General features: G+C 37.8%; 1 protein-coding gene across 22 annotated transcripts in view; it reads left to right on the plus strand.

Annotated features, from left to right (window-relative positions):
- LOC127509992 (SLAM family member 5-like) overlaps positions 1–24,698 on the plus strand; it is a 65,632-nt gene that overhangs the window by 25,929 nt on the left and 15,005 nt on the right. For 2 of the 22 annotated variants that reach the window (XM_051889452.1, XM_051889440.1), the window contains one exon: positions 19,644–19,950. The exons of 8 other annotated variants lie outside the window; for them this stretch is intronic. Coding sequence is in view for 2 of the 14 variants with exons in the window: in XM_051889440.1 (XP_051745400.1) it covers positions 19,644–19,694 (51 nt within the window). In the remaining 12 variants the exon portion in view is untranslated. Of the gene's footprint in view, positions 1–4,093; positions 5,446–9,188; positions 9,488–9,908; positions 9,950–11,229; positions 11,647–11,809; positions 11,924–12,069; positions 12,195–12,275; positions 12,382–13,291; positions 15,467–15,737; positions 17,975–19,643; positions 19,951–24,698 lie in introns of those variants that run through there. 12 more of the 22 variants (XR_007929418.1, XR_007929419.1, XR_007929416.1 and 9 more) reach the window with 12 other exon arrangements.

Below are 24,698 nucleotides of genomic sequence, written 5' to 3' on the forward strand. Positions count from 1 at the left end.
GCGATCAGCGGAGACGTGACGTAACTCTGAGCGATCAGCGGAGACGTGACTTGACTCTGGGCGATCAGCGGAGAAGTGACGTGACTCTGGGCGATCAGCGGAGAAGTGACGTGACTCTGGGCGATCAGCGGAGACGTGACGTGACTCTGGGCGATCAGCGGAGACGTGACGTGACTCTGGGCGATCAGCGGAGACGTGACGTGACTCTGGGCGATCAGCGGAGACGTGACGTGACTCTGGGCGATCAGCGGAGACGTGACGTGACTCTGGGCGATCAGCGGAGACGTGACGTGACTCTGGGCGATCAGCGGAGACGTGACGTGACTCTGGGCGCTCAGCGGAGACGTGACGTGACTCTGGGCGCTCAGCGGAGACGTGACGTGACTCTGGGCGCTCAGCGGAGACGTGACGTGACTCTGGGCGCTCAGCAGAGACGTGACGTGACTCTAGGCGATCAACTGTGAATTGACTTGATTCAGGAAGTTCAACTGTTACTTGACTTGGCTCACGAAGATCAACCGTGGCTTGACTTGGCTCACGAAGATCAACCGTGACTTGACTTGGCTCACGAAGATCAACCGTGACTTGACTTGGCTCACAAAGATCAACGGTGGCTTGACTTGGTTCACGAAGATCAACGGTGGCTTGACTTGGTGTTGTTGTTGTAGCCGCCATCTTGTGAGCGTCCTCTGGTGCGGCAGCCATTACGTGAATGGATGAAGTGTTGCATTCCTCCGCGACACCCACAGTAAATGGAGAGCCAACAGTCAATAATGTAAATTCCAGAAAATGACTAAGGGAGAAGCGGGGTCCCTCATGAATCAGTTGTTTTTTAAGTGGCTGATTGATGCCCTCACAGAAAAAGTCTATGAGCACACAGTTCGGCAGATCTGACCAATAAGCAATGTCCAAATATTCAGTGATATAATCCTCAATCGATCGTGTGCCCTGTGTGAATCCTAATAACAATTGTGCGATATTCCTACCGGGCCATTGTTCTTCAGGAAAGCCGCTGGATCCATGTGTTGGCGAGGTCTTCTGTAACGAGGCGGGACTCAGGGTAAGATCCATTTGCAAACTTTTATTAAAGCAGAGTTCGTAATCAAACAGGCAAGGGTCAAACAGTGGCAAACAGGTACAGCAGGGACAAGGCAGAATCGTGGTCATGGAACAGGCAGTAGAATCAGGGCAGGCAGATATCAATCACAAAACCAGGAAACAATAAACAGTCCAAAGGCAGGCAGCAGAGAATCGTACACGGGGAACAGACAGGAACAGAAACAGGCAGACAAACAGGATAACACACTCAGAATTGCAACCAGGGTATACAAGACCTCGCAAAGTGTATGTGGATGTGAGTGGCTTAAATAGTCCAGGTAATGTGCTGCAGCTGGGTGTGGTGATTACTGATTGGTAGAGTGACTGCAGGTGATAACCAGGGAGGATTGTGGGAAATGGAGTCCGGGAATGACTGGAACCGTGACACATATAATGAAAATGCAGATGACAAGTTTACTTTCCTTTCTGCTGACAGATGCAAATCTGCTTGGTGTTACATAAACCCATGGTTCATATTCCAGAATTGCAACTGTTGGGCTCATCTTGATACTACTTCTTCTGCATATACACTGAACAAAATTATAAATGCAACACTTTTGTTTTTGTACACAAAAGGTCTATTTCTCTCAAATATCGTTCACAAATCTGTCTAAATCTGTGTTAGTGAGCACTTCTCCTTTGCCGAGATAATCCATCCACCTCACAGGTGTGGCATATCAAGATGCTGATTAGACAGCATGATTATTGCACAGGTGTGCCTTAGGCTGGCCACATAAAAGGCACGACCATCACCTCATGTTGCAGCATGATAATGCACGGCCCCATGTTGCAAGGATCTGTACACAATTCCTGGAAGCTGAAAACATCCCAGTTTTTGCATGGCCAGCATTTTCGCCGGACATGTCACCCATTGAGGATGTTTGGGATGCTCTGGATCGGCGTATACGACAGCGTGTTCCAGTTCCTGCCAATATCCAGCTGTAACGATGACTGATTCAGTTGAGTGTTTAAATCCATGCGCAGAGATTTATTAAGCACAACAGCACAAACAAAGTAAGATGTAGAGCAGGGATCATGGTCAAAAAACAAGCAAAGTGTCGATAACAATAGCGGTAGTCCAGACAGCAAACAAATCCAAAACAGCAATCCAAAAGTCGAGGTCAGAAACAGGCTAAGAGACATGCACGTGCAAACAAACAGGAGTAATGGAAATGCTTGGTAGAGACAGGGTAAACTGGCAATACTTCGCAACATGATGCACAAACAACATGGCTTATAACTGGTGTAGACAGGAAGAGAGGAGAGAAGAACCGGCAGCGCTCAGTATTCGGGAGACGGCTCCCTCTGGCGGCTGGAGGAATGGATGGCGGATGCAGATGTTACACCAGAAACTTCGCACAGCCATTGAAGAGGAGTGGACCAACATCCCACAGGCCACAATCAACAACCTGATCAACTCTATGCGAAGGAGATGTGTTGCACTGCGTGAGGCAAATGGTGGTCACACCAGATACTGACTGGTTTTAAGACAGTGATGTTATGTCTGTACTTGATGCAATGCCGTTTTTCTCCGTCCTTGACTCTCCACATGGATCCATTCGCTGGACTTAGATACGAGCTACAATCGTGAGTAATAACATTGTTTCCCATCACTGTTGGCTGTATCAAGAGTGAAGCGGCAATATTGTTTTTTATGCCCCAACGCACACGAGCGTCGTTCAGGCCTGCACTGTATTTTATTTATTTATTTTGGGACTATTTTGAGTTTAATACATTTACAAGAGTCTGGGCCCAGTGAAGTTCACTAACTGACAGAAAAGTCATGTAAAGTGGTGTAAAAGTGTGAAATATACACAAACAATATATAAGTGAGTCCTGTTAAGTTATATAGCATGAATAATACATTGTTTGAATATTTGATTTCTCAAATTAAGTGAAAATTCAAGTAAAAGGAAAATGATTATTTGAACATTTGATTCTGTATTTATTTATTCTTCTAAGTTGACATGTTGTGAGTTTACTGTATTGTTTAAGTTTATTAAAAAAAAAAACAGTAAACAAACCCAGGGCACTCTAAACACAGGGACGTATAGAGTGCTACACAATAAACTGCACATTTTAGAGTGGCCTTTTATTGTGGCCAGACTAAGGCACACCTGTGCAATAATCATGCTGTCTAATCAGCATCTTGATATGAAACACCTGTGAGGTGGATGGATTATCTCGGCAAAGGAGAAGTGCTCACTAACACAGATTTAGACAGATTTGTGAACAATATTTGAGAGAAATAGGCCTTTTGTGTACATAGAAAAAGTCTTAGATCTTTTATTTTGCTCCCAGCACTTAGATTGTTCGTCTTTATGCCCCTATAGGTTAGCCCAGTAGTTGATCATTAATTGTTTCCCTCTAATTTCTAGTGGCATCAATCCTAACAAGACTTGTAAAGCTGGAATGGGTGTCGTCTTTACTGCTTTACAACACTGTCTTATAGCTTGAGCTTGTATTTTATTGAGTTTTTCTAACAAGTTTTTTGAAGCTGATTCATATACCACACTACCATAATCAAATACAGACCGGATCAGTGTCACATAAATAGTTTTTAATGAAGAAAAACTCAATTTAAAAACAATTTAAAAACCTTCACCCTCTCCAACAATCTCTCATTCAGAAGATTCGTAATAGCGCCCCCTAGCATATAACAACAAAACATGGATTGCTGGAGTAGAAGTATAGGCCAAATATAGTTTTTCTGTCAGTATAAGTCAAGTATACTTTAATGTGATTTTAATTATATTTCTGAAAAGTACTTACAAAGTAGACTGATTCTTATTTTTAGTTTAAAAGAAGTATACTAATAGCACACTTGAATAAACTTCTTTTTCGTAAGGATATCCTGCATTCTCCAAAACTCTTTTTTTAATTGCTGACAAAAGTATTTCTGCTGTATTTTCTGTGCTTGTGGAAAGAGGATTGATAGATGTGCCAATAATGTGATGAATACACTGATGAACGGTGTTTTTGTGTTTTCTTTCAGAGAGCTACAGAGGAGGATAATGTGGTGTACGCAGGAGTCTCGAGACGTTGATCAGATCTTGATCATTTGAAAGATTTCCCAATAATTTTAAAGTTATACATAAATACCGCCCCTGCATCATATTAGCTGAATGACATCCAGCACTTGTTTTGTATTGAGTCAGATGTCTTCTGTTACAGATATTATTAAATTACATTAAATAATTAAATTACATTAAATTACAAATATTAAGGAAAAACTATATATAATTATATATTTTATATATTTTAATATTTTTTTCTCATTTTTTAATTGTAACCAAATTATTTGATATTAAGCCTTTTTTTTTTTTAAGTCATAATTTAAGACGCAGGGTTAAGTATTAAATGAAATCATTTGGCAAAAAAACAAACAAACAAAAAAAAAAATTGTTGTTCCAAATGTGCTTTTATTTGTGTTTTGTTTAATATAAAGTTTCTATGAAGGATTTTTGTCAGTTAATGGCTGTGGTGTTCACAGTCCATGTCAAAAGGTCAAATATTATACATTAATAATGTCATATTAATGGATTTTAATTGAGGAGATTTTAGCAGTTTTTGTTTTTTTATTTATGCTTGTTGTGTTCACGCCAAATCGTAATTACTGTAATTACCGTATATTATAATTTGTCATTTGTAATTTTCTGAGAGCTCCAACTTCTTGCTGACTGCTGGAGATTCATTTTGGGATTAATAGTGTTTGACAGAAGCACATAATTCTGAATCTGATGACATGAACAAATAAAATCATGTGTTTCTCATCTCGTAATAACGGTAATCACGACATGGCGTGAACAAATCATGTTTTCAATAGATTTGTCAGTCTTGATTGTCTCTGTTGAAGCGCCAACTAATGTTTTAACAGCTCTCTCTCTCTCACTCTCTCTCTATGACATTTTATATAGTTCTTAAAAGTTTATATGCAAGATGTATATCTATATTTCACATTTTTCCACATTTCTACATGCCTCCTTTTGTGCAATTTTAAATAAATATGCTTTAATATAATATGTCTTTTTCATATGCAATTCTACTCACTGTTTATTTGATTTTACAGAATTATTCTGTTAGTCTTGAAAAATAAATACATGTAAACACAGTTAAAACTATTTCAGGTGTCCTGATTTAGCTTCACATGAGCACCAAGACTGATATAACCACTGAGAATAACAGATCCATACACAATATCCCACTGACAATAACATGCACTGCTTTTCAAGATATTAAACCACTTCGTTTTGTTTCTGGATTTACTTACATTTAATCATTTAGCAGACACTTTTATCCATATAATAAATACTAGAGAAACTACCAGGCCATTCAAAAGAAAAACTATTAGATGAAAAGAATAAATTGGTGTAATATTCAGTGAATTCACATTTAAACTTTAAAAATATCTTTTAAAAGCTGACAAACATTGATCTCATCACGGCTGTGAAAACACTGTTAAACAGTTCGAAGAAGACGCTGACCACTGGAGTGGAAAAAACGATGAGTGTGAAATGAGACGAAAAATAAACTGATCACACGGTCGCAAAAATAAATGTGTGAACTTGAGTCATTGCTTCAGTTTATATTCCACTCTGCTCTTAGTTTGATCTTTATCTCTCATCACATATACTTGAGCACATTTGTTCACACATGTCGGTTGAATCCACAGATGTTTGGCCTGATCAAGTGTCACTACATTCATCTTTCTGCTGTTAAACTCAGATTCAGTTGGTCGTTTGGTTGAGATCTGTCCACACAAACCACACTCAACCAAACCACAGACGTCAGGTGTGTCGGTCAACAACTCACAGCAAAACAACCACAGATGAGTTCAGTGCAGCGATCTGAATGATTTACATCGACTAAACATGCATTTTTGTGCAAATATAATAGCAAGTGATCAATTGAGTCGATGAGAGAGAAGAACTGTAAGTGTAGAGACACTTTAACCTTTAAACACACTGTGGTTTAATACGTTTCTGCTAAAACAGACATTCATAAACAGTTTCAGACGTCACAGATGCCTTCAAGAGCCACAAGTGTCAAAAAGGAGGTGATGTTTGTGTGTATTTGCATGTGAATGTGTGTGAGAGAGAGATGAAGTGTGAAAACCAGCAGAAATATAGTGCACTGGAAAATTTGTTTTTAATATTGAGCAAGGAAACTCAATTAGACCCCTACAACTTAAACCTCCAGAATACATATATATATATATATGTACACGCACATAGGTGAAGTGAATAACACTGATTATCTCTTCATCACGGCACCTGTTAGTGGGTAGGATATATTAGGCAGCTAGTGAACATTTTGTCCTCAAAGTTGATGTGTTAGAAACAGGAAAAATGGACAAGCTTAAGAATTTGAGCGAGTTTGACAAGGTCCAAATTGTGATGGCTAGATGACTGGGTCAGAGCATCTCCAAAACTGCAGCTCTTGTGGGGTGTTCCCGGTCTGCAGTGGTCAGTATGTTGTTATGTGGTTGCTAGGGTATCTAAGGTACTCAGAGTGGTTGCTAAGGTGTTGCTATGCAGTCACTAAGGTACTCAGCTCAATTAGTAGGGTGTTGCTAGCATGATTAGCAAGTTATATTATTATTATTACTATATATTATTTATAACATCCTCAATCTCATCCAAACATATAATCATGGTAATTTTATGTTTACCCAGTTGTCAGACAGTTAAATTAGGAAAAGCCTTTAAAGGGGTAGTTCACCCAGAAATGAAAACAATGTAATTTATTACTCACCCTCATGCCATTCCACACCCATAAGACCTTTGTTATTCTTCAGAACACAAATTAAGATATTTTTGTTGAAATCCGATGGCTCAGTGAGGCCTACATAGCCAGCAATGACATTTCCTCTCTCAAGATCCATAAAGGTATTAAAAACATATTTAAATCAGTTCATGTGAGTACAGTGGTTCAATATTAATATTATAAAGCCACGAGAATATTTTTGGTGCACCAAAAAAACAAAATAACGACTTATATTCGGAGCGTTATGAATCTTTTGTGTCGAATCAGCGGTTCTGAGCACCAAAGTCACGTGATTTCAGCAGTTTGGCGGTTTGACACGCGATCCGAATCATGATTCGACATAAAAGATTCATAACGCATAACGTTTGTTTTTAGTACATTAATGGATCTTGAGAGAGGAAATGTCATTGCTGGCTATGCAGGCCTCACTGAGTCATCGGATTTAAACAAAAATATCTTAATTTGCGTTTTGAAGATGAACGAAGGTCTTACGGGTGTGAAACGACATGAGCGTGAGTAATAAATGACATAATTTTTATTTTTGGGTGAACTAACCCTTTAACCCCCCGGAGCCGTGTTGTTTATGATGGATGGATGTCGATGGAAGCACTTTCTTTAGCTCATACTTATTGGTCCTGTTCACTGCCATTATAAAGCTCGGATGCGTCAGGATATTTATTAATATTTCTGCGATTGTGTTCATCAGAAAGAAGAAAGTTATGCCTACCTAAAGCAATCGTATTTTTTAGCAAACACAAATATTTCAAAGGATGTGTTTTATTTCTTCGTGAGAGTTGAGTGAAATAACTGTATCATTGTCTTGTGATTATGTGAGAAAAACACGCTAAAACCAGCCTGAGCCGGTTAGCAGGTCTTGGTTTGTTTTTGATCTGGCCTAGCTGGTGTTCAGCTGGTTGGTCATCTGGTCAGTGGTCATGTAGCGCAATAATTGAATATTGCACTCCAGTAATGTGAGCCTTAAAAGACCATAGATTTGTATAGATTTGTATAATTTTAACGATAGTGTTAAAATGTTAGTCTCACAGAACGCCAGCAGCTGACGGCAATGTTGCATGGAGTGGTTATGACACTGTGCTCTCGCGTGAGTTTGAAAGCGAGATTTCCTCGTGATGGTGTGTGACGGTTAAGGCCGCAACTAAAACCTTTAATTTCTGTTTTACAGGTAAGCTGATGTGAAATGTGTGAGATTTGTGTATGTTCCTGAAGTGTTTGCATAGAGCAGGGGTGGGGAACGTTGATCCGGGAGGGCCATTGTCCTGCAGAGTTTAGCTCCAACTAGGGCTGGGCGATTTTTTCGATTAACTCGAATTTAATGTTTTGCCTCGATTTTATTATTTTTTAAATCGAGAAATTGCGATTTTGAATAAAAATGTTAGCAAGCGTTACAATTAGGCATGTTGACAATACAGCAATGATAATTGTATTAGGAGAAGAAAATGATCCGACCTCATGATGACTCCGGCGCGCCTGATTAACCGCTCTCATGTGACGCTCCATGAACACTCAGAAATGCGTTATTGCGTTATAAAAATGAGACGCAGGCAGTGGAATGAGAAAAAAGGGCAAAGTTAACTTTTTTTTAACTTGACCGTCGTGTTTTTACAATGCCGTTTCATGGGTGAGACGCTGCAAAAGACGCGAGACACGAGTGCAACACCTAAACATGTCCGCCAAACATAAAAACAATTGGACAAATAGCGCAATGGGATGCAAAAACCTGTAAACCTGTTTGATATTTCACGTTTGCATGATGGTGACAGGCTGAAAGCTGCTGCTGTTTTCTGTTTTTACAAAGCATTTGCTGTTAATAATAGCCTATTACTGGTGTTATTTATTGCTATTACTTTTTGGCTAAGAAATATTTAGCATTTTCTTATTTTATATTATTTCTGAGTATATAGGATGTGTTTAAGATAAGTTTGTACAACATTTACCTTCATATTTCAGGCATATTTTCTGCAAAGATTTAACAATTTGTTTTACACATACACCATGTTGATCACTTCATGTGTACTGCACTTGGAATAGAACTTTTTTTAACCAGATTGTTAATAAAGAGAATGTTACTTAAATCATATTGTAGTTAAGTTTTTAAGTTGACTAGTCAAAATTGAAATCGTGAATCGGTCAATCGTTCTGAAAAAAAAAATCGAGATTTTATTTTTTTTGCCATATCGCCCAGCCCTAGCTCCAACCCTAATTAAACACACCTGGAGCTAATCAAGGTCTTCAGGATTAGCTACTAAAGTTACAGACAGGTGAGTGTTTTTTTTTTCAGGGTTGGAGCTAAACTCTGCAGGACAATGGCCCTCCAGGATCAACGGTCCCCATCCCTGGTATAGAGCGTGAAGTGTGTATGCACAGCAAAATTTCCAGTGTTGTTTTTATGGTGTTAATTTTCCAGTGTTGAAGTGTGTTGATTCTGGTGTTGATTTGAAGGACATCAACACTTACAGTGTAAACCAGTGTTCAGAGTCAGTGTTATTTCAGCGAGTTGACTAATTGACACTGGAGATGAGTTGATCCTATTTCCGGTCGTTGCACATTATTTCCGTTTGGATTAATGGCGGACGAGCACGAGGAGCGGACAGTGCCCAAACAGGTAATATATTCTTTTATCACTTAATTCTATACATTTTCATGTTTGTTTTACATTTCTTAACATTTCTAAGTTCTACAACATTGTTGACTTGGATAAATTTGGTTTTATATTCGCACATTCGGACTTCTGCATAGGCTACAATAACTTTGTACACTACATTGGACATTCAGTGGACGTTCGCAAGTAAGTATGCCATTAAAATAATACTTGCCCATTTCGATCGATTGTGAAAAATGTTGTAGGTTTACAATCGTTGGTTGTAAATATCGTGTCGCTGTTTAGAATTTGCAAACATTAACTTTATTGCACATTATTAGAATGTTCTTAAACGCGGAAGTCTGAATGTGCGAATATAAAACCAACTTTACCCAAGTCATATAGTTGGAGTGCTAACGTTATTTCTGATTTGATTGCATGGCAGACCGCGCCGACACGAGCCACGAGGCCAGTTTGCAAACTAAGGTAAGACTATTAAATGCTGATTAATTTGCACATTTGACGCGGGTATTTTAGACTTTGGACTGAAAAATAGACTATATTTTCTGTGATTCATGTGCCTTGAAACAAATGAACGTAAATAACGCAGCATATACAGGTGCTGGTCATATAATTAGAATATCATCAAAAAGTTGATTTATTACACTAATTCCATTCAAAAAGTGAAACTTGTATATTATATTCATTCATTACACACAGACTGATATATTTCAAATGTTTATTTCTTTTAATTTTGATGATTATAACTGACAACTAAGGAAAATCCCAAATTCAGTATCTCAGAAAATTAGAATATTGTGAAAAGGTTCAATACTGAAGACACCTGGTGCCACACTCTAATCGGCTAATTAACTCAAAACACCTGCAAAGGCCTTTAAATGGTCTCTCAGTCTAGTTCTGTAGGCTACACAATCATGGGGAAGACTGCTGACTTGACAGTTGTCCAAAAGACGACCATTGACACCTTGCACAAGGAGGGCAAGACACAAAAGAGGAAGTTTTAGAGCACTTCATGCTTCCTGCTGCTGACCAACTTTATGGAGATGCAGATTTCATTTTCCAACAGGACTTTGCACCTGCACACAGTGCCAAAGCTACCAGTACCTGGTTTAAGGACCATGGTATCCCTGTTCTTAATTGGCCAGCAAACTCGCCTGACCTTAACCTTATAGAAAATCTATGGGGTATTGTGAAGAGGAAGATGCGATATGCCAGACCCAACAATGCAGAAGAGCTGAAGGCCACTATCAGAGCAACCTGGGCTCTTATAACACCTGAGCAGTGCCACAGACTGATCGACTCCATGCCACGCCGCATTGCTGCAGTAATTCAGGCAAAAGGAGCCCCAACTAAGTATTGAGTGCTGTACATGCTCATACTTTTCATGTTCATACTTTTCAGTTGGCCAAGATTTCTAAAAATCCTTTCTTTGTATTGGTCTTAAGTAATATTCTAATTTTCTGAGATACTGAATTTGGGATTTTCCTTAAATGTCAGTTATAATCATCAAAATTAAAAGAAATAAACATTTGAAATATATCAGTCTGTGTGTAATAAATGAATATAATTTCAACTTTTTGATGATATTCTAATTATATGACCAGCACCTGTATGTGTGCGTGTAAATATATATATATATATATATAATTTAATATATTTCCCACTTCCTGGGGCTCTAACGTTAGTTGTTTGTGCTGGCAAATTTGATATGCACTTTGTCTCATAGTTTAGGACAGCCGTGCGTTATTTTCCACAGTCTCGGCCGTGTAAGTGCAGCATTGTTAGGCGCGAATCTGCACCCCGCCCTCGAATTCTAGTGAAACGCGTCGCGGTTTCACTCTTCTCCAATCTACAGTACAGAGAACTTTCATCTAATCCAGCAGGAAGACATTTGCTGAACTAACGTTATATTTCTGGCCACGTATAAAAAGAACCAGAGATGTCTAACGTGCGCGCTTCATTTGCAGTCGTTTGTTACTTTAGTATTTTGCAATCTCACTTTAATATGTAATTTATGAGATGACAAATGGAGCTTCTGACTGCATCTGTTCGCTGGACTTTATTTAAAATTAACAACTATTTGCATTTTTCTTGACCAGCAGCTGCCGTCATGCCGGTGAAAGTTCAATATCATGGTGCATTCCAAGATTTTCTGAATGAAGGTAAGTGCTGTGGCTTTGACAATAACTAATTAAAGCCAGTCATATAGCAACCGTGCTTAAAGTCCACAGGGCTTGTTTCCAGCTTTGCTATTTGAGTTTGGGGAGCGGGAGAAAAAAAAAAAATCTGTATTTATGCAATTGTTAAAATTGTTTCATTTAAAAGACAGACACTGATGTGGAAAAGGACACAAATTGAAGTCATCAAAATTTAAAATTAAGATGTCTGGTGGTAATCCTGATGGGGGAAAGCGCTATACAAATAAATGTGAATTGAATGGTAAATATTAATACTTTAATGTATTAACACTTAAGGCATTCTTTTAAGGTCTTCATAATATGATGGTGTAAATGTTTTATCTTTAGCCCTGTATGAATTAAGACTTTTATAGACATGAAACATTAAATTTTGTTTTTCTCTCTTAGTCACACACAAGATCCTCAACCTCCAGCACATGTACTCATTCTTTGTCTGACCATAAAGTGACAGCAGCGCCAAACCAGCAAACAAAGGCCAGCAACAGATTTAGCATAGATGTTATGGCAAAAAGGTATGCATGCATGTTGTTTTTCACAATTAACTTGTCTATGTAATAATTACCTTCTGTCATTTTACTAGTCTAAAGTTGTAGTTTTTAATGTTGTTGTGTTTAATCAGATTGTCCATGATGCCCTGAAAAAATAATCCAGTGACGAGAAAGAAGACTACGATGAGACAGACTTGTGCATTTTCATAAGGTGAAACTTGCAATACTGTTGCAATGTCATTGTGAACTTTGAAATTATGGTTATGGTTGTAAATACCATAACGCAGTGGTTTTCAGTCGTGGTCCTGAGGACCCACAGTTCAATTCATGGAACTCCCTGCAAATGAGCTGATGATCTGAATCAGGTGTTAAATAAGGACATGAAAATGTGTGGAGTGCAGCTTTTATTTTCATTAAGGGGTTAATTTACTGAAATCTAATTTGTACTCGCCGTCATGACATTCCTAACCCTTAAGATTTTTGATCATCTTCAAAACACAAATTCATTGACCGTATACAAATACCACTGTGATGCTTAAAAAAAGTTTATAAAGAGGTCGTAAAACTAATCCAAATGCATTAAGTTGTTCTGTATTTTCTGAAGAGACTTGCATTATATGAACACTTAACTTTCTTTTTATTTACATATAAACCCTTATAAACACAAACGGATCAGATATGGTAAACGGGAATTCACGCACAAGTTCATTCTCAGTGTTATGCAGCATCGTTTGAGCTTCCACAAGAACTATTTGTGCTGATTAATGTGAATAAAAGCCTAAAATCAATCTCTTCATCATATAAGGTGGCCGTGTCTCGTCAGAAAACTTGGAATAAGTGCTAAACTTCGTATGGATTAGTTTTACAATCCCTTTATGAACTTTTTGAAGAATCAAAGTGGTAGCTGCGTGGACAAATCTTTCAGTATTTTCACTTGTTTTTCAAAGATGAACAAAAGTCTTACAGGAGTGGAACGACATTATTTTGGGTAAACTATCCCTTTAAAGCACAATTCTCATCAAACATTACCAGTACTGAGTTTTGTGCATTCATCTTTTCAAGTAGTTTATTTTATTTTTTCCCGTCTCGTTTAATGTAATTTTTGTTTTCGCTGTTTACAGTCCTGCACCTGCACCAGTACTGAAGGCCATCTCAGTCGGAGGGAGGACCACCAGCCATTCCTACTGGTATTGAGAAGGATCAAGGGCAGGATCGACATTCTTTGTGGTTGAAGAAGCACCTCAACTCTTCTGAAGGAACCAGCTCCTTGAGTGCTATCGAACTTTAAGTCTACTGTTTCTACCTGCTGTGTATGTAGGTCCTTTATCTTTATCTTCCTGCTACACTCTACAAAACTGATGTTGGTCTTACCAGTGAGTCTCCCAAAGTAAAGGAATTGCATGCAAAGCATTGACAATCTTTTGACAACATCTTTTCGGAGCATCATGTATTTAAAGTACAGATATTGGAAGTAGAGAGTATGTTTAACCGCTAACATTTTGAAGTTCTACAGGTCTTCACATGGGTGAATTTGATGAATATTTCAACTTATGTGACGTGTCATTGTTGAAAAAGGTTCAAACTGATACAATGTATTGGCTGTTATTTAATGCACACATTGTGTTTTTAGTTTAACTGAATACAGATTACATTTAATGACAAATCAGGGTTTGTATGAACACCGTATTAGTGTACTCTTGGTGTTGACACATCTGGTGTAGTTTTAACACTAGCAGTGTAAATGAGGGGGAAAAAACACCAATAATTGTGGTAATTATGAACACTTAGTGTTTTAACTCCATACAAGTGTTAAATTAACACTGAGTGTGAATTCAACACTTTAAAATTTGCTGTGTTCTATTGACCGTGCTATGTGTTGATTTGAGTTTGCACTGTTTAAATGTTCATGATAACAAATGTTATTTAGAGCGACTAGAACAGAGATTGTTACAATTATTTCACGCTGAAATGAGGATATTTGCATGGTTAAAAAAGCAATGTTTGGCACGTGTGGTGAGTCTCGCGTGAGTTTGAAAGCGAGATTACCTCGTGAGTGATGGTCTGTGATGGTTTGTGCCGCAACTAAAACCTTTAATTTCTGTTTTACAGAATAAATTCACTTTAAATGTGCAACCACCCTTGTGATTTTATGCACTGCACATTGGGAAGGGTTACAGTCACAGCCTGACCAGTTAAAAAGAGTGTTCAAAACCCCTCAAAAACCAGCCTGCTAGACCAGCTATGAGCAGCCTGGAAGACAGCAACTCATCTGATCCTCCAGACTCTAGCAATCCTGTTCAGCTCCAGCAGAGTTACATTGGGGTCAGTGCGTGTGTTCAGTGAGGTTTTGGCAGCCACTAGATGGCGCCCTGGCAGTGTCAGACATCTGAAATTATCTAAAGCACTGAGAACTACAGTGAATAGAAGTTAGTGTGCGTGTTTGGAGATGGGTCCGTGTTCCAGTCAGTAAATTTCAAGTTTTAAAATGAATATGGAAAGTACGTATATAAAGGGGTCTGCAGATGGTTAACTGTTCTAATAGACCAATATTGTTATTATGATCTATATTTTTGTTATCTTACCTTCACATTTAACACATCATGCATTAACATTCATGGCCTCAAAACTTAAGGTCTGAGGGAAAAAAATCACACCCCCTGATAGCACACGTTCATCTCAGAGACGACCATTTACATCTGTGTTTGTTCATCTGCAATACGTCTCCCTAAGCCTAAGACTAACTGCTTTTTCTAATATGTTTATCAGATGTTTTCACACAGCAGATGTTTTCCAGATTTCTAGATCTTTAGCAGACATCTTAGAGAAGTACCTGCATGTGTGGATCAAAACACAAATGATGAAATGACTGTGGTGTCATCAGCCAGTTTTTCCCCTTCAGAACACCCAGATACAGTCTTAATACTGTATAATACTTAATACTGTCTTAATACTCACGTGAAAGAGCACCGGAGGTGATACGTCAAAACTTTTTTTGTATTTGAATGCTCTTTTACCTGAATATTATGACACAAGTGAAGCACAAAACTATTTTTACAAATGAAATAATAGGCTGGCAAGTAAATGTTACATCGCAGCCGTGAAAACATTTGGATTCATGACAAATGAAAGGTACGTGAGCCCATAAATTTAAGCTTTGTCAGCTTTGAATTCTGTTTTGCGATCTGGTCACCCGATTATCAGCAAATTTAACAGTATTCGAGTAGTTATTTCACTGAACATGGAAGCCCTAGTTGTAAGAGCAGTAAGGGGAACATCTTACTGCATTATTTGCAAAGACCTCATCTACATCAAAAGAAACTGAAAGACAACTCACAACACATGAAAACACTGAATTTCTTGTCCAGCTGCAGTTTGTCTGTGAATCTCTCGTCGGCTTCAGCGTATGTCATCTCTTTGGTCCCTTCAGTCATTTGCGCAATGAGGAGATCTTGATCTCCAAACATCCACAGGATCAGATCATCTTTCTGTACTTCAGTATCAGGGTTTAGAGTCACATTCTTTCCCTCCTTCCCCAAAGTCATCCTCGCTTTATTTGTGACAGCACAACATAGAAAATGAGAAAAACAAGAGTTACCATTAAATCAAGTGTGTGAATTTGAACATTAGCTACAAACATCATGCAGATGCCATTATATCAATTTGAAAAAGACATCTGCTTCATGTTATACAAAAACTTCATATTGCTGTTTTAGGGTATGTTCACACGACACTGCACAATGCATATGACAACAATGTTAGGAGTTTCCCATTCAGACGCAACATTTATGGGAGGAGAGTTTTTAAATGAATCACGCAATGCCAGGCATTTACTGGTTTCTTCTAGTCAATTTACTGGTATTTGTGCCATTATTTAAAGGGATAGTTTACCCAAAAATGAAAATTCTGTCATCATTTACTCACCCTCAGGTTGTTCCAAACCTGTACAAATTTCTTTGTTCTGCTAAACACAAAGGAAGATATTTTGAAGAATGTGGGAAACTGAACTGTTTAGGGGCACCATTCACTTCCATAGTATTGTTTTTTCTACTATGGAAGTCAATGGTGCCCCAAAGCAGCCTAGTTACAAACTTTCTTCAAAATATCTTATATGGTGAGAAGAGAATTGATATCCTGTTACAGATCCTCTCCAGTTCTGTCAGGTTGGATGGTAAACGTTGGTGGACAGCCATTTTTAGATCTCTAAAAATGGACTCAAATGAAGGTGTCGAACCATCTCAAGGATGATCAGAAGAAATGGACAGCACCTGAGTTAAATATATGAGTGTCACAGCAAAGGGTCTGAATACTTAGGACCATGTGATATTTCAGTTTTTCTTTTTTAATAAATCTGCAAAAATGTCAACAATTCTGTGTTTTTCTGTCAATATGGGGTGCTGTGTGTACATTAATGAGGAAAAAATATGAACTTAAATGATTTTAGCAAATGGCTGCAATATAACAAAGAGTGAAAAATTTAAGGGGGTCTGAATACTTTCTGTACCCACTGTATGTATATTTCCAAAAACTAAATGAACAATATATATTTATGTTGCTCATTTCTTTTCTCAGAACACAGTATCCACTGTTGTGGCTTTACTGAAGCTGTGATCTGATTGGCTCTCTCTGCTCTGGTGGGCGTGGCTACTGTGGTTGTTCTGGTTTATGACATCAGGGACCATATTCACAAAACATCTTAAGGCTAAAACTAGCTCCTAAATCTGTGAAACACTAGGAGTAGTCAAGAGAACTCCTAAATCACTAAGACGAAATCACAAACAATCCTAATCCTAATGGCCGTTGCTGCCAATCCGCCTCAGCAATCCACCCAAAGACACTGTACACCATTGACACTATTGAGGCAATAGCGATAAAGCCTTAGGTGCTGAACCTTCTTCATAAATGCAATACATATTTTGATTTATAGATTTCAATCTACCATAAAACGGCAAAAATAAATATTTAATAAATAAATAAATATTGTCCGATTACCTGTGGCAGTTGTTTTAACTAGTTCACACTTACAACAAATGATCGAATAGAATAAAAAATTATAATAAGCGTATTTGGCGTGCTGTCCAAGAGGATCGAGGGCTCCGAGCTTGAAATTTAGCACAAGTTCTTCCCGTATCCCAAGCCGAGAGTGAGGAACGGGGTGGTGGAGGGATGCAGAAAACTGTCAAGGAAACTATAGGTGAATCTCTCGTCTGTGTATATACAGTATACCTCCACTCGAGCCGATTAGACAGACCGTTTGAACATGCTCCTCCCAAACTTTGTTTGTAAAACATCATTTGTCGCTTGAATTCTGCATTCTCTTGAGATGAAGACATGTGAGAGGCTGACAATTAGCTGAACATATACTAGTTTAATTAATTAATGACACTCAGCCTACATTTTAAAACCTTTATTAAAAAATATTTATTTGACTAGGGCAACATTTGTATTTTAAAATCTTTATTTAATATGGAAACATGACACCTCATTCTACCATATTTCTATGATTAAATCGCTGACTCCTCCCCCATCAGCCAATCACTGTGTTTACTCCATAGCAACAAGGTGAACCCCGCCTTTACTCTTATCTTAAGACTTCTCTCTGTTCTTTAGTAAAAGTTGGTCTCAGCAGCTTTGTGAACAGGTTTTAAGAGAAAACTCTTAGCTAAAAACTTTTACTGCCATTTAGGAGAACTCTTAGTGGTAAGATAAAATGTTTTGTGAATACGACCCCTGATCCAGAAGACTTCAACAGAAGAAGAGCGTCCAGAAATAACCATCAGACTCTGATTAATCAGATACTCAGGAAGGTAGAGATGTTCTTGAACAACTGTAGATGTGATATTACAAGAAATATCATTTTAAGAATTATAATTTTATCATTTTAAAAATCATTATCATTTTGATGATCTAACCTCTCATTTTTAGTTTACTCCTTTTCTAATTTTCACATCAGTTGTGCTTGTTTGTCACTTTTCACAATATAAATCATTTTAAAGCAGATTTTCAAATAATTTGTCTTAAAATATACACTGTGACAAATCAGATGGCAATAATATATATATATAGTACACATTTTTACAGTTTTTCTCAGACTTTTTAAGGAGTTTATGGAGTTAATACCATTTATTTATTTATATCTAATTGATTTATTTTAATTTTATTCAATTTTGTACATTTTCATCATGTTAATTTAACATTTAATCATGTTTTATTTATTTACTTATTATTTTAATCTAATGTATTTATTTGTTATGTTTTTATCATGTTAATTTAATGTTAAATCATGTTTGATTTATTTATTTAAGTATAATTTATTTATCTTAATATTTATTTTTTTCTTAATTTTTTCTTTATTCCTATGTGTGCATGAACTCATAAAACTGACTAAGATATTACCTACTGCAGTATTTCTATCATTTCTACAGTATAGACTGCCAAACTATTTGAAGTTCACTTTATTCCACTGATTTCACTGTCTGGAACTAAAAAAGCAGCCCCAGTTATCTGACGCTCTGGATCTTTTGATCCATCTGTATATACTCGTGTATATACTGGGAATATTGGGTTCTGACATATACTGAAAATGCAGATGACAAGTTTACGTTTCTTTCTGCAGACAGATGCAAATCTGCTTGGTGTTACATAAACCCATGGTTCATATTCCAGAATTACAGCTGTTGCTCTCATCTTGATACTATTTTTCTTCTGCATATATTTTACTACTCCACCCAAAACGTATTCTACAAATTTATTTTTGCTCCCAGCACTTAGATTGTTTGTCTTTATGCCCCTATAGGTTAGCCCAGTAGTTGATCATTAATTGTTTCCTTCTAATTTCTAGTGGCATCTCTCCTAACAAGACTTGTAAAGCTGTGTTTTGAAGCTGATTCATATACCACACGGACCGGATACAGACCGGATCAGTGCCACATAAATAGTTTTTAATGAAGAAAAACTCCACTTACACATCTCATGATGTTTAACACTTTCTGACATTTCTCATCTATTTTGTTTATATGTTCAGCCCATGTAAGTTTCGTATCAAAACAAATATCTAACAATTTAAAAACCTTCAACCTCTCCAACAATCTCTCATTCAGAAGATTCGTAATAGCGCCCCCTAGCATATAACAACAAAACATGGATTGCTGGAGTAGAAGTATAGGCCAAATATAGTTTTTCTGTCAGTATATGTCAAGTATACTTTAATGCGATATTTATTATATTTCATACAAAGTAGACTGAAAGTATACACTCTTATTTTTACTTTAAAGAAGTATACTAATAGCACACATGAATAAACTTTTTTTTTATAAGGATATCCTGCATTCTCCAAAACACTTGGGACCCGTTGTGAGGAAATTGCTGACAAAAGTATTTCTGCTGTATTTTCTGTGCTTGTGGAAAGAGGATGGATAGATGTGCCAATAATGTGATGAATACATTGATTAACGGTGTTTTTGTGTTTTCTTTCAGAGAGCTACAGAGGAGGATAATGTGGTGTACGCAGGAGTCTCGAGATGTTGATCGGATCTTGATCATTTGAAAGATTTCCCAATAATTAAAGTTATATATAAATACCGGCCTGCATCATATTAGCTGAATGACATCCAGCACTTGTTTTGTATTGTATTTGATATTCAACAGTGCTTTGATCTGCATTGACACTATTCTTTTAAGAGCTGCTGTGCAGCCAAACAATGTACCAGTTATCAATGTAAAGCTGCTTTGACACAATCTACATTGTAAAAAGCGCTATATAAATAAAGGTGACTTGACTTGACTTGACTTGAGCCAGATGTTTTCTGTTACAGATATTATTAAATTACATTAAATAATTACATTAAATTACAAATATTATGGAAAAACTATATATAATTATATAATTTTTTTTTTTTTTTTTTTTAAAGTCATAATTTAAGACGCAGGGTTAAGTATTAAATGAAATCATTTGACCAAAAAAACAAAACAAAACAAAACAAACCAAAACACACTGTTGTTCCAAATGTGCTTTTATTTGTGTTTTGTTTAATATAAAGTTTCTGTGAAGGATTTTTGTCAGTTAATGGCTGTGGTGTTCACAGTCCATGTCAAAAGGTCAAATATTATACATTAATAATGTCATATTAATGGATTTTAATTGAGGAGATTTTAACAGTGTTTTTGTTTTATTTTATTTATGCTTGTTGTGTTCACGCCACATCATAATTACTGTAATTACCGTATATTATAATTTGTAATTTGTAATTTTCTGAGAGCTCCAACTTCTTCCTGACTGCTGGAGATTCATTTTGGGATTAATAGTGTTTGACAGAAGCACATAATTCTGAATCTGATGACATGAACAAATAAAATCATGTGTTTCTCATCTCGTAATAACAGTAATCACGACATGGCGTGAACAAAACATGTTTTCAATAGATTTGTCAGTCTTGATTGTCTCTGTTGAAGCGCCAACTAATGTGTTAACAGCTCTCTCTCTCTCTCTCTCTCTCTCTCTCTACACTGTAAAATGTCACAGAGAGAAAGTTCTTAAAAGTGTATATGCAAGATATATCTATATTTCACATTTTTCCACATTTCTACATGCCTCCTTTTGTGCAATTTTAAATAAATATGCTTTTATATAATTTTTTTAATTTTTCAGCCTCCTTCTTGTCCTTTTCATATGCAATTCTACTCACTGTTTATTTGATTTTACACAATTATGCTGTTAGTCTTGAAAAATAAATACATGTAAACACAGTTAAAACTATTTCAGGTGTCTTGATTTAGCTTCACATGAGCACCAAGACTGATATAACCACTGAGAATAACAGATCCATACACAATATCCCACTGACAATAACATGCACTGCTTTTTAAGATATTAAACCACTTCGTTTTATTTCTGGATTTACTTACATTTAATCATTTAGCACACACTTTTATCCATATAATAAACACTAGAGAAACTACCAGGCCATTCAAAAGAAAAACTATTAGATGAAAAGAATAAATTGGTGTAATATTTAGTGAATTCACATTTAAACTTTAAAAATATCTTTTAAAAGCTGACAAACACTGATCTCATCACGGCTGTGAAAACACACTGTTAAACAGTTCGAAGAAGACGCTGACCACTGGAGTGGAAACAATGATGAGTGTGAAATGAGACGAAAAATAAACTGATCACGTGGTCACAAAAATAAATGTGTGAACTTGAGTCATTTCTTCAGTTTATATTCCACTCTGCTCTTAGTTTGATCTTTATCTCTCATCACATATACTTGAGCACATTTGTTCACACATGTCGGTTGAATCCACAGATGTTTGGCCTGATCAAGTGTCACTACATTCATCTTTCTGCTGTTAAACTCAGATTCAGTTGGTCGTTTGGTTGAGATCTGTCCACACAAACCACACTCAACCAAACCACAGACGTCAGGTGTGTCGGTCAACAACTCACAGCAAAACAACCACAGATGAGTTCAGTGCAGCGATCTGAATGATTTACATCGTCTAAACATGCATTTTTGTGCAAATATAGTAGCAAGTGATCAATTGAGAGCTGATGAGAGAGAAGAACTGAAGTGTAGAGACACTTTAACCTTTAAACACACTGTGGTTTAATACGCTTCTGCTAAAACAGACATTCATAAACAGTTTCAGACGTCACAGATGCCTTCAAGAGCCACAAGTTTCAAAAAGGAGGTGATGTTTGTGTGTATTTGCATGTGAATGTGTGTGAGAGAGAGATGAAGTGTGAAAACCAGCAGAAATGCAGTGCACTGGAAATTTATTTTTAATATTGAGGAATGAAATTCAATTAGACCCCTACAACTTAAACCTCCAGAATATATATATATATATATATATATATATATGTGTGTGTGTGTGTGTATATATATATGTGAATAAGTGAATAACACTGATTATCTCTTCATCACGGCACCTGTTAGTGGGTGGATATATTAGGCAGCAAGTGAACATTTTGTCCTCAAAGTTGATGTGTTAGAAGCAGGAAAAATGGGCAAGCGTAAGGATTTGAGCGAGTTTGACAAGGGCCAAATTGTGATGGCTAGACGACTGGGTCAGAGCATCTCCAAAACTGCAGCTCTTGTGGGGTGTTCCCGGTCTGCGGTGGTCAGTATCTATCAAAAGTGGTCCAAGGAAGGAACAGCGGTGAACCGGTGACAGGGTCATGGGCGGACAAGGCCCATTGATGCACGTGGGGAGCAAAGGCTGGCCCATGTGGTCTGATCCAACAGACGAGCTACTGTAGCTGAAATTGCTCAAGAAGTTAATGCTGGTTCTGATAGAAAGGTGTCAGAATACACAGTGCGTCGCAGTTTGTTGCGTATGGAGCTGCATAGACACAGACCAGTCAGGGTTCCCATGCTGACCCCTGTCCACCGCCGAAAGAGCCAACAGTGGACACGTGAGGTACTCTCTGGTGGCTGTGGCCTCTTTCAGCAGGATAATGCGCTCTGCCACAAAGCCAAAATGGTTCAGGAATGGTTTGAGGAGCACAACAATGAGTTTGAGGTGTTGAATTGGCCTCCAGCTTCCCCAGATCTCAGTCCAATTGAGCATCTGTGGGATGTGCTGAACAAACAAGTCTGATCCATGGACTAGTCCAATCCACAGCACACCTTCAGGGGTCTAGTGGAGTCCATGGCTCGAGGGGTCAGGGCTGCTTTGGCAGCAAAAGGGGGACCAACACAATATTAGGAAGGTGGTCATAATATTATGCTTAGGGCTAGCGTAAGGGTCCCCAGCAGGCTACCCTCCCTTAACCCCCAGGAAGCCCTCACTGGGCCCACACAGGGCCCTCAATATTAATCTACAACAATAAATCTGGCAGCAAAGGGTGCCAAACATTTACCATTAATGAAAATAACGATTAATGATCATTAAAAAAAGAAATAGTCAATGACTGGCAGGGGCATCTGCCACTCCAACATTCCCTAAATCATACTGAATCAAATCATCAAAATGTAAATCTCTCTGATTTTGACCACTGCATGATGAATAAAGTATCAATAAAGTAATCAACTTCATCTAACCAGAGTTTCTCTTGCAGTTTTTGTTTAATCAAAAGTGCTTCAGAAACACACAGTTACAGCAGCCAGAGAAACATTAAAGTTAGGAAGTCAAGGGTCAAGAGCCCAACTAAAGCAAACACTGACCTCCATTACGGCGACTTCAAAATGTACTATTTTCAATAAAACATCAACATTTAAAAGTTTTGTATGAAACAAATAGTCAAACTGTATTGTAATAAGTGAAGATGCTGAGATCCCGACAGATCTGTTAGTGTTTAATGTTCTGCTGCTGATCATGTGACAGTGTTTTCAGCTTATTTAAATAAGGAGATTTTACTTCACTGCCAGTCATTTGACCGTTTTATCATCTAACTGTTTTGTTATTGTATTAATTACAGATTATTTTTGTAATTTTTAAAGTTGCTCTGGGCCCGAACGGGCTGGCCCACACTGGGCCATCATGGGCTTAATGTGGGCAGTTCACTAGTGTGGGCTGATCACAGAGAGCCCACAGTGAGCCCAAAGCTGTGGGCCTCGCCTGGGCAATCCTGCACTGGGCCTGTTTAGGTTTGGTGTGGGCCGGCCCTAGACCACTGTGCCCGCAAAAAGCCAGTATGGGCCCCACAGGGGTGTGTTTGCAGGGATGTGAATAGCCCTGTAAATAAAAAAAAAAAAACAGCCCCTTCACTCCCCCATGTTGCTAACATAATTTAACACATTGCTATATTGATTAGCAGCTGTTAGCATAATTTAACATGTAGGTAACATGAATAGCACGTTGTTAACTTGATTTAAAATGGCGTTAGCATGATTAACAGGTTAGGATGATTTAACATGTTGGTAGCATGTTAGAGTGTTGTTATGTGGTTGCTAGGGTACTCGGGGTGGTTGCTATGGTGCAATTGCTAGTGTATAGCTATGGTATTCTGAGTGATTCCTGGCATGTTACTATGCGGGTGCTAAGGTACTCAGGGTGGTTGCTAGGCTGTTGCTATGCGGTTGCCAGGGTACTCAGATTGGTTGCTAGGGTGTTCCTATGCAGTTGCCAGGATATGGGTGGTTGCTAGGGTGTTGCTTTACAGTTGCTGAGATATTTGGGGTGGTTGCTAAGAAGTTGCTGTGCGGGTGTTAAGGTACTCACGGTGGTTGCTAAGGTGTTGCTATGCGATTGCTAGGGTGTTATGCAGTTTCTAAGGTACTCTGGGTGGTTGCTAGGGTGTTGCTATGTGCTTGCTAGGGTACCTGGGTTGGTTGCTACGGTGTTGCTAAGGTATTCTGAGTGGTTGCTAGGGTCTTGTTTTGCAGATGCTAAGGAACTTAGGGTGGTTGTTAAGGTGTTGCTATGCGGTTGCTAGGGTACTCAGGTTGTTTGCTTGGGTGTTGCTATGAGGTTGCTAGGGTATCTAAGGTACTCAGAGTGGTTGCTAAGGTGTTGCTATGCAGTCACTAAGGTACTCAGTTCAATTACTAGGGTGTTGCTAGCATGATTAGCAAGTTATATTAT

The sequence above is a fragment of the Ctenopharyngodon idella genome, chromosome 3 (assembly GCF_019924925.1).
Source record: "Ctenopharyngodon idella isolate HZGC_01 chromosome 3, HZGC01, whole genome shotgun sequence".
Classification (NCBI taxonomy): Eukaryota; Metazoa; Chordata; class Actinopteri; order Cypriniformes; family Xenocyprididae; genus Ctenopharyngodon; species Ctenopharyngodon idella.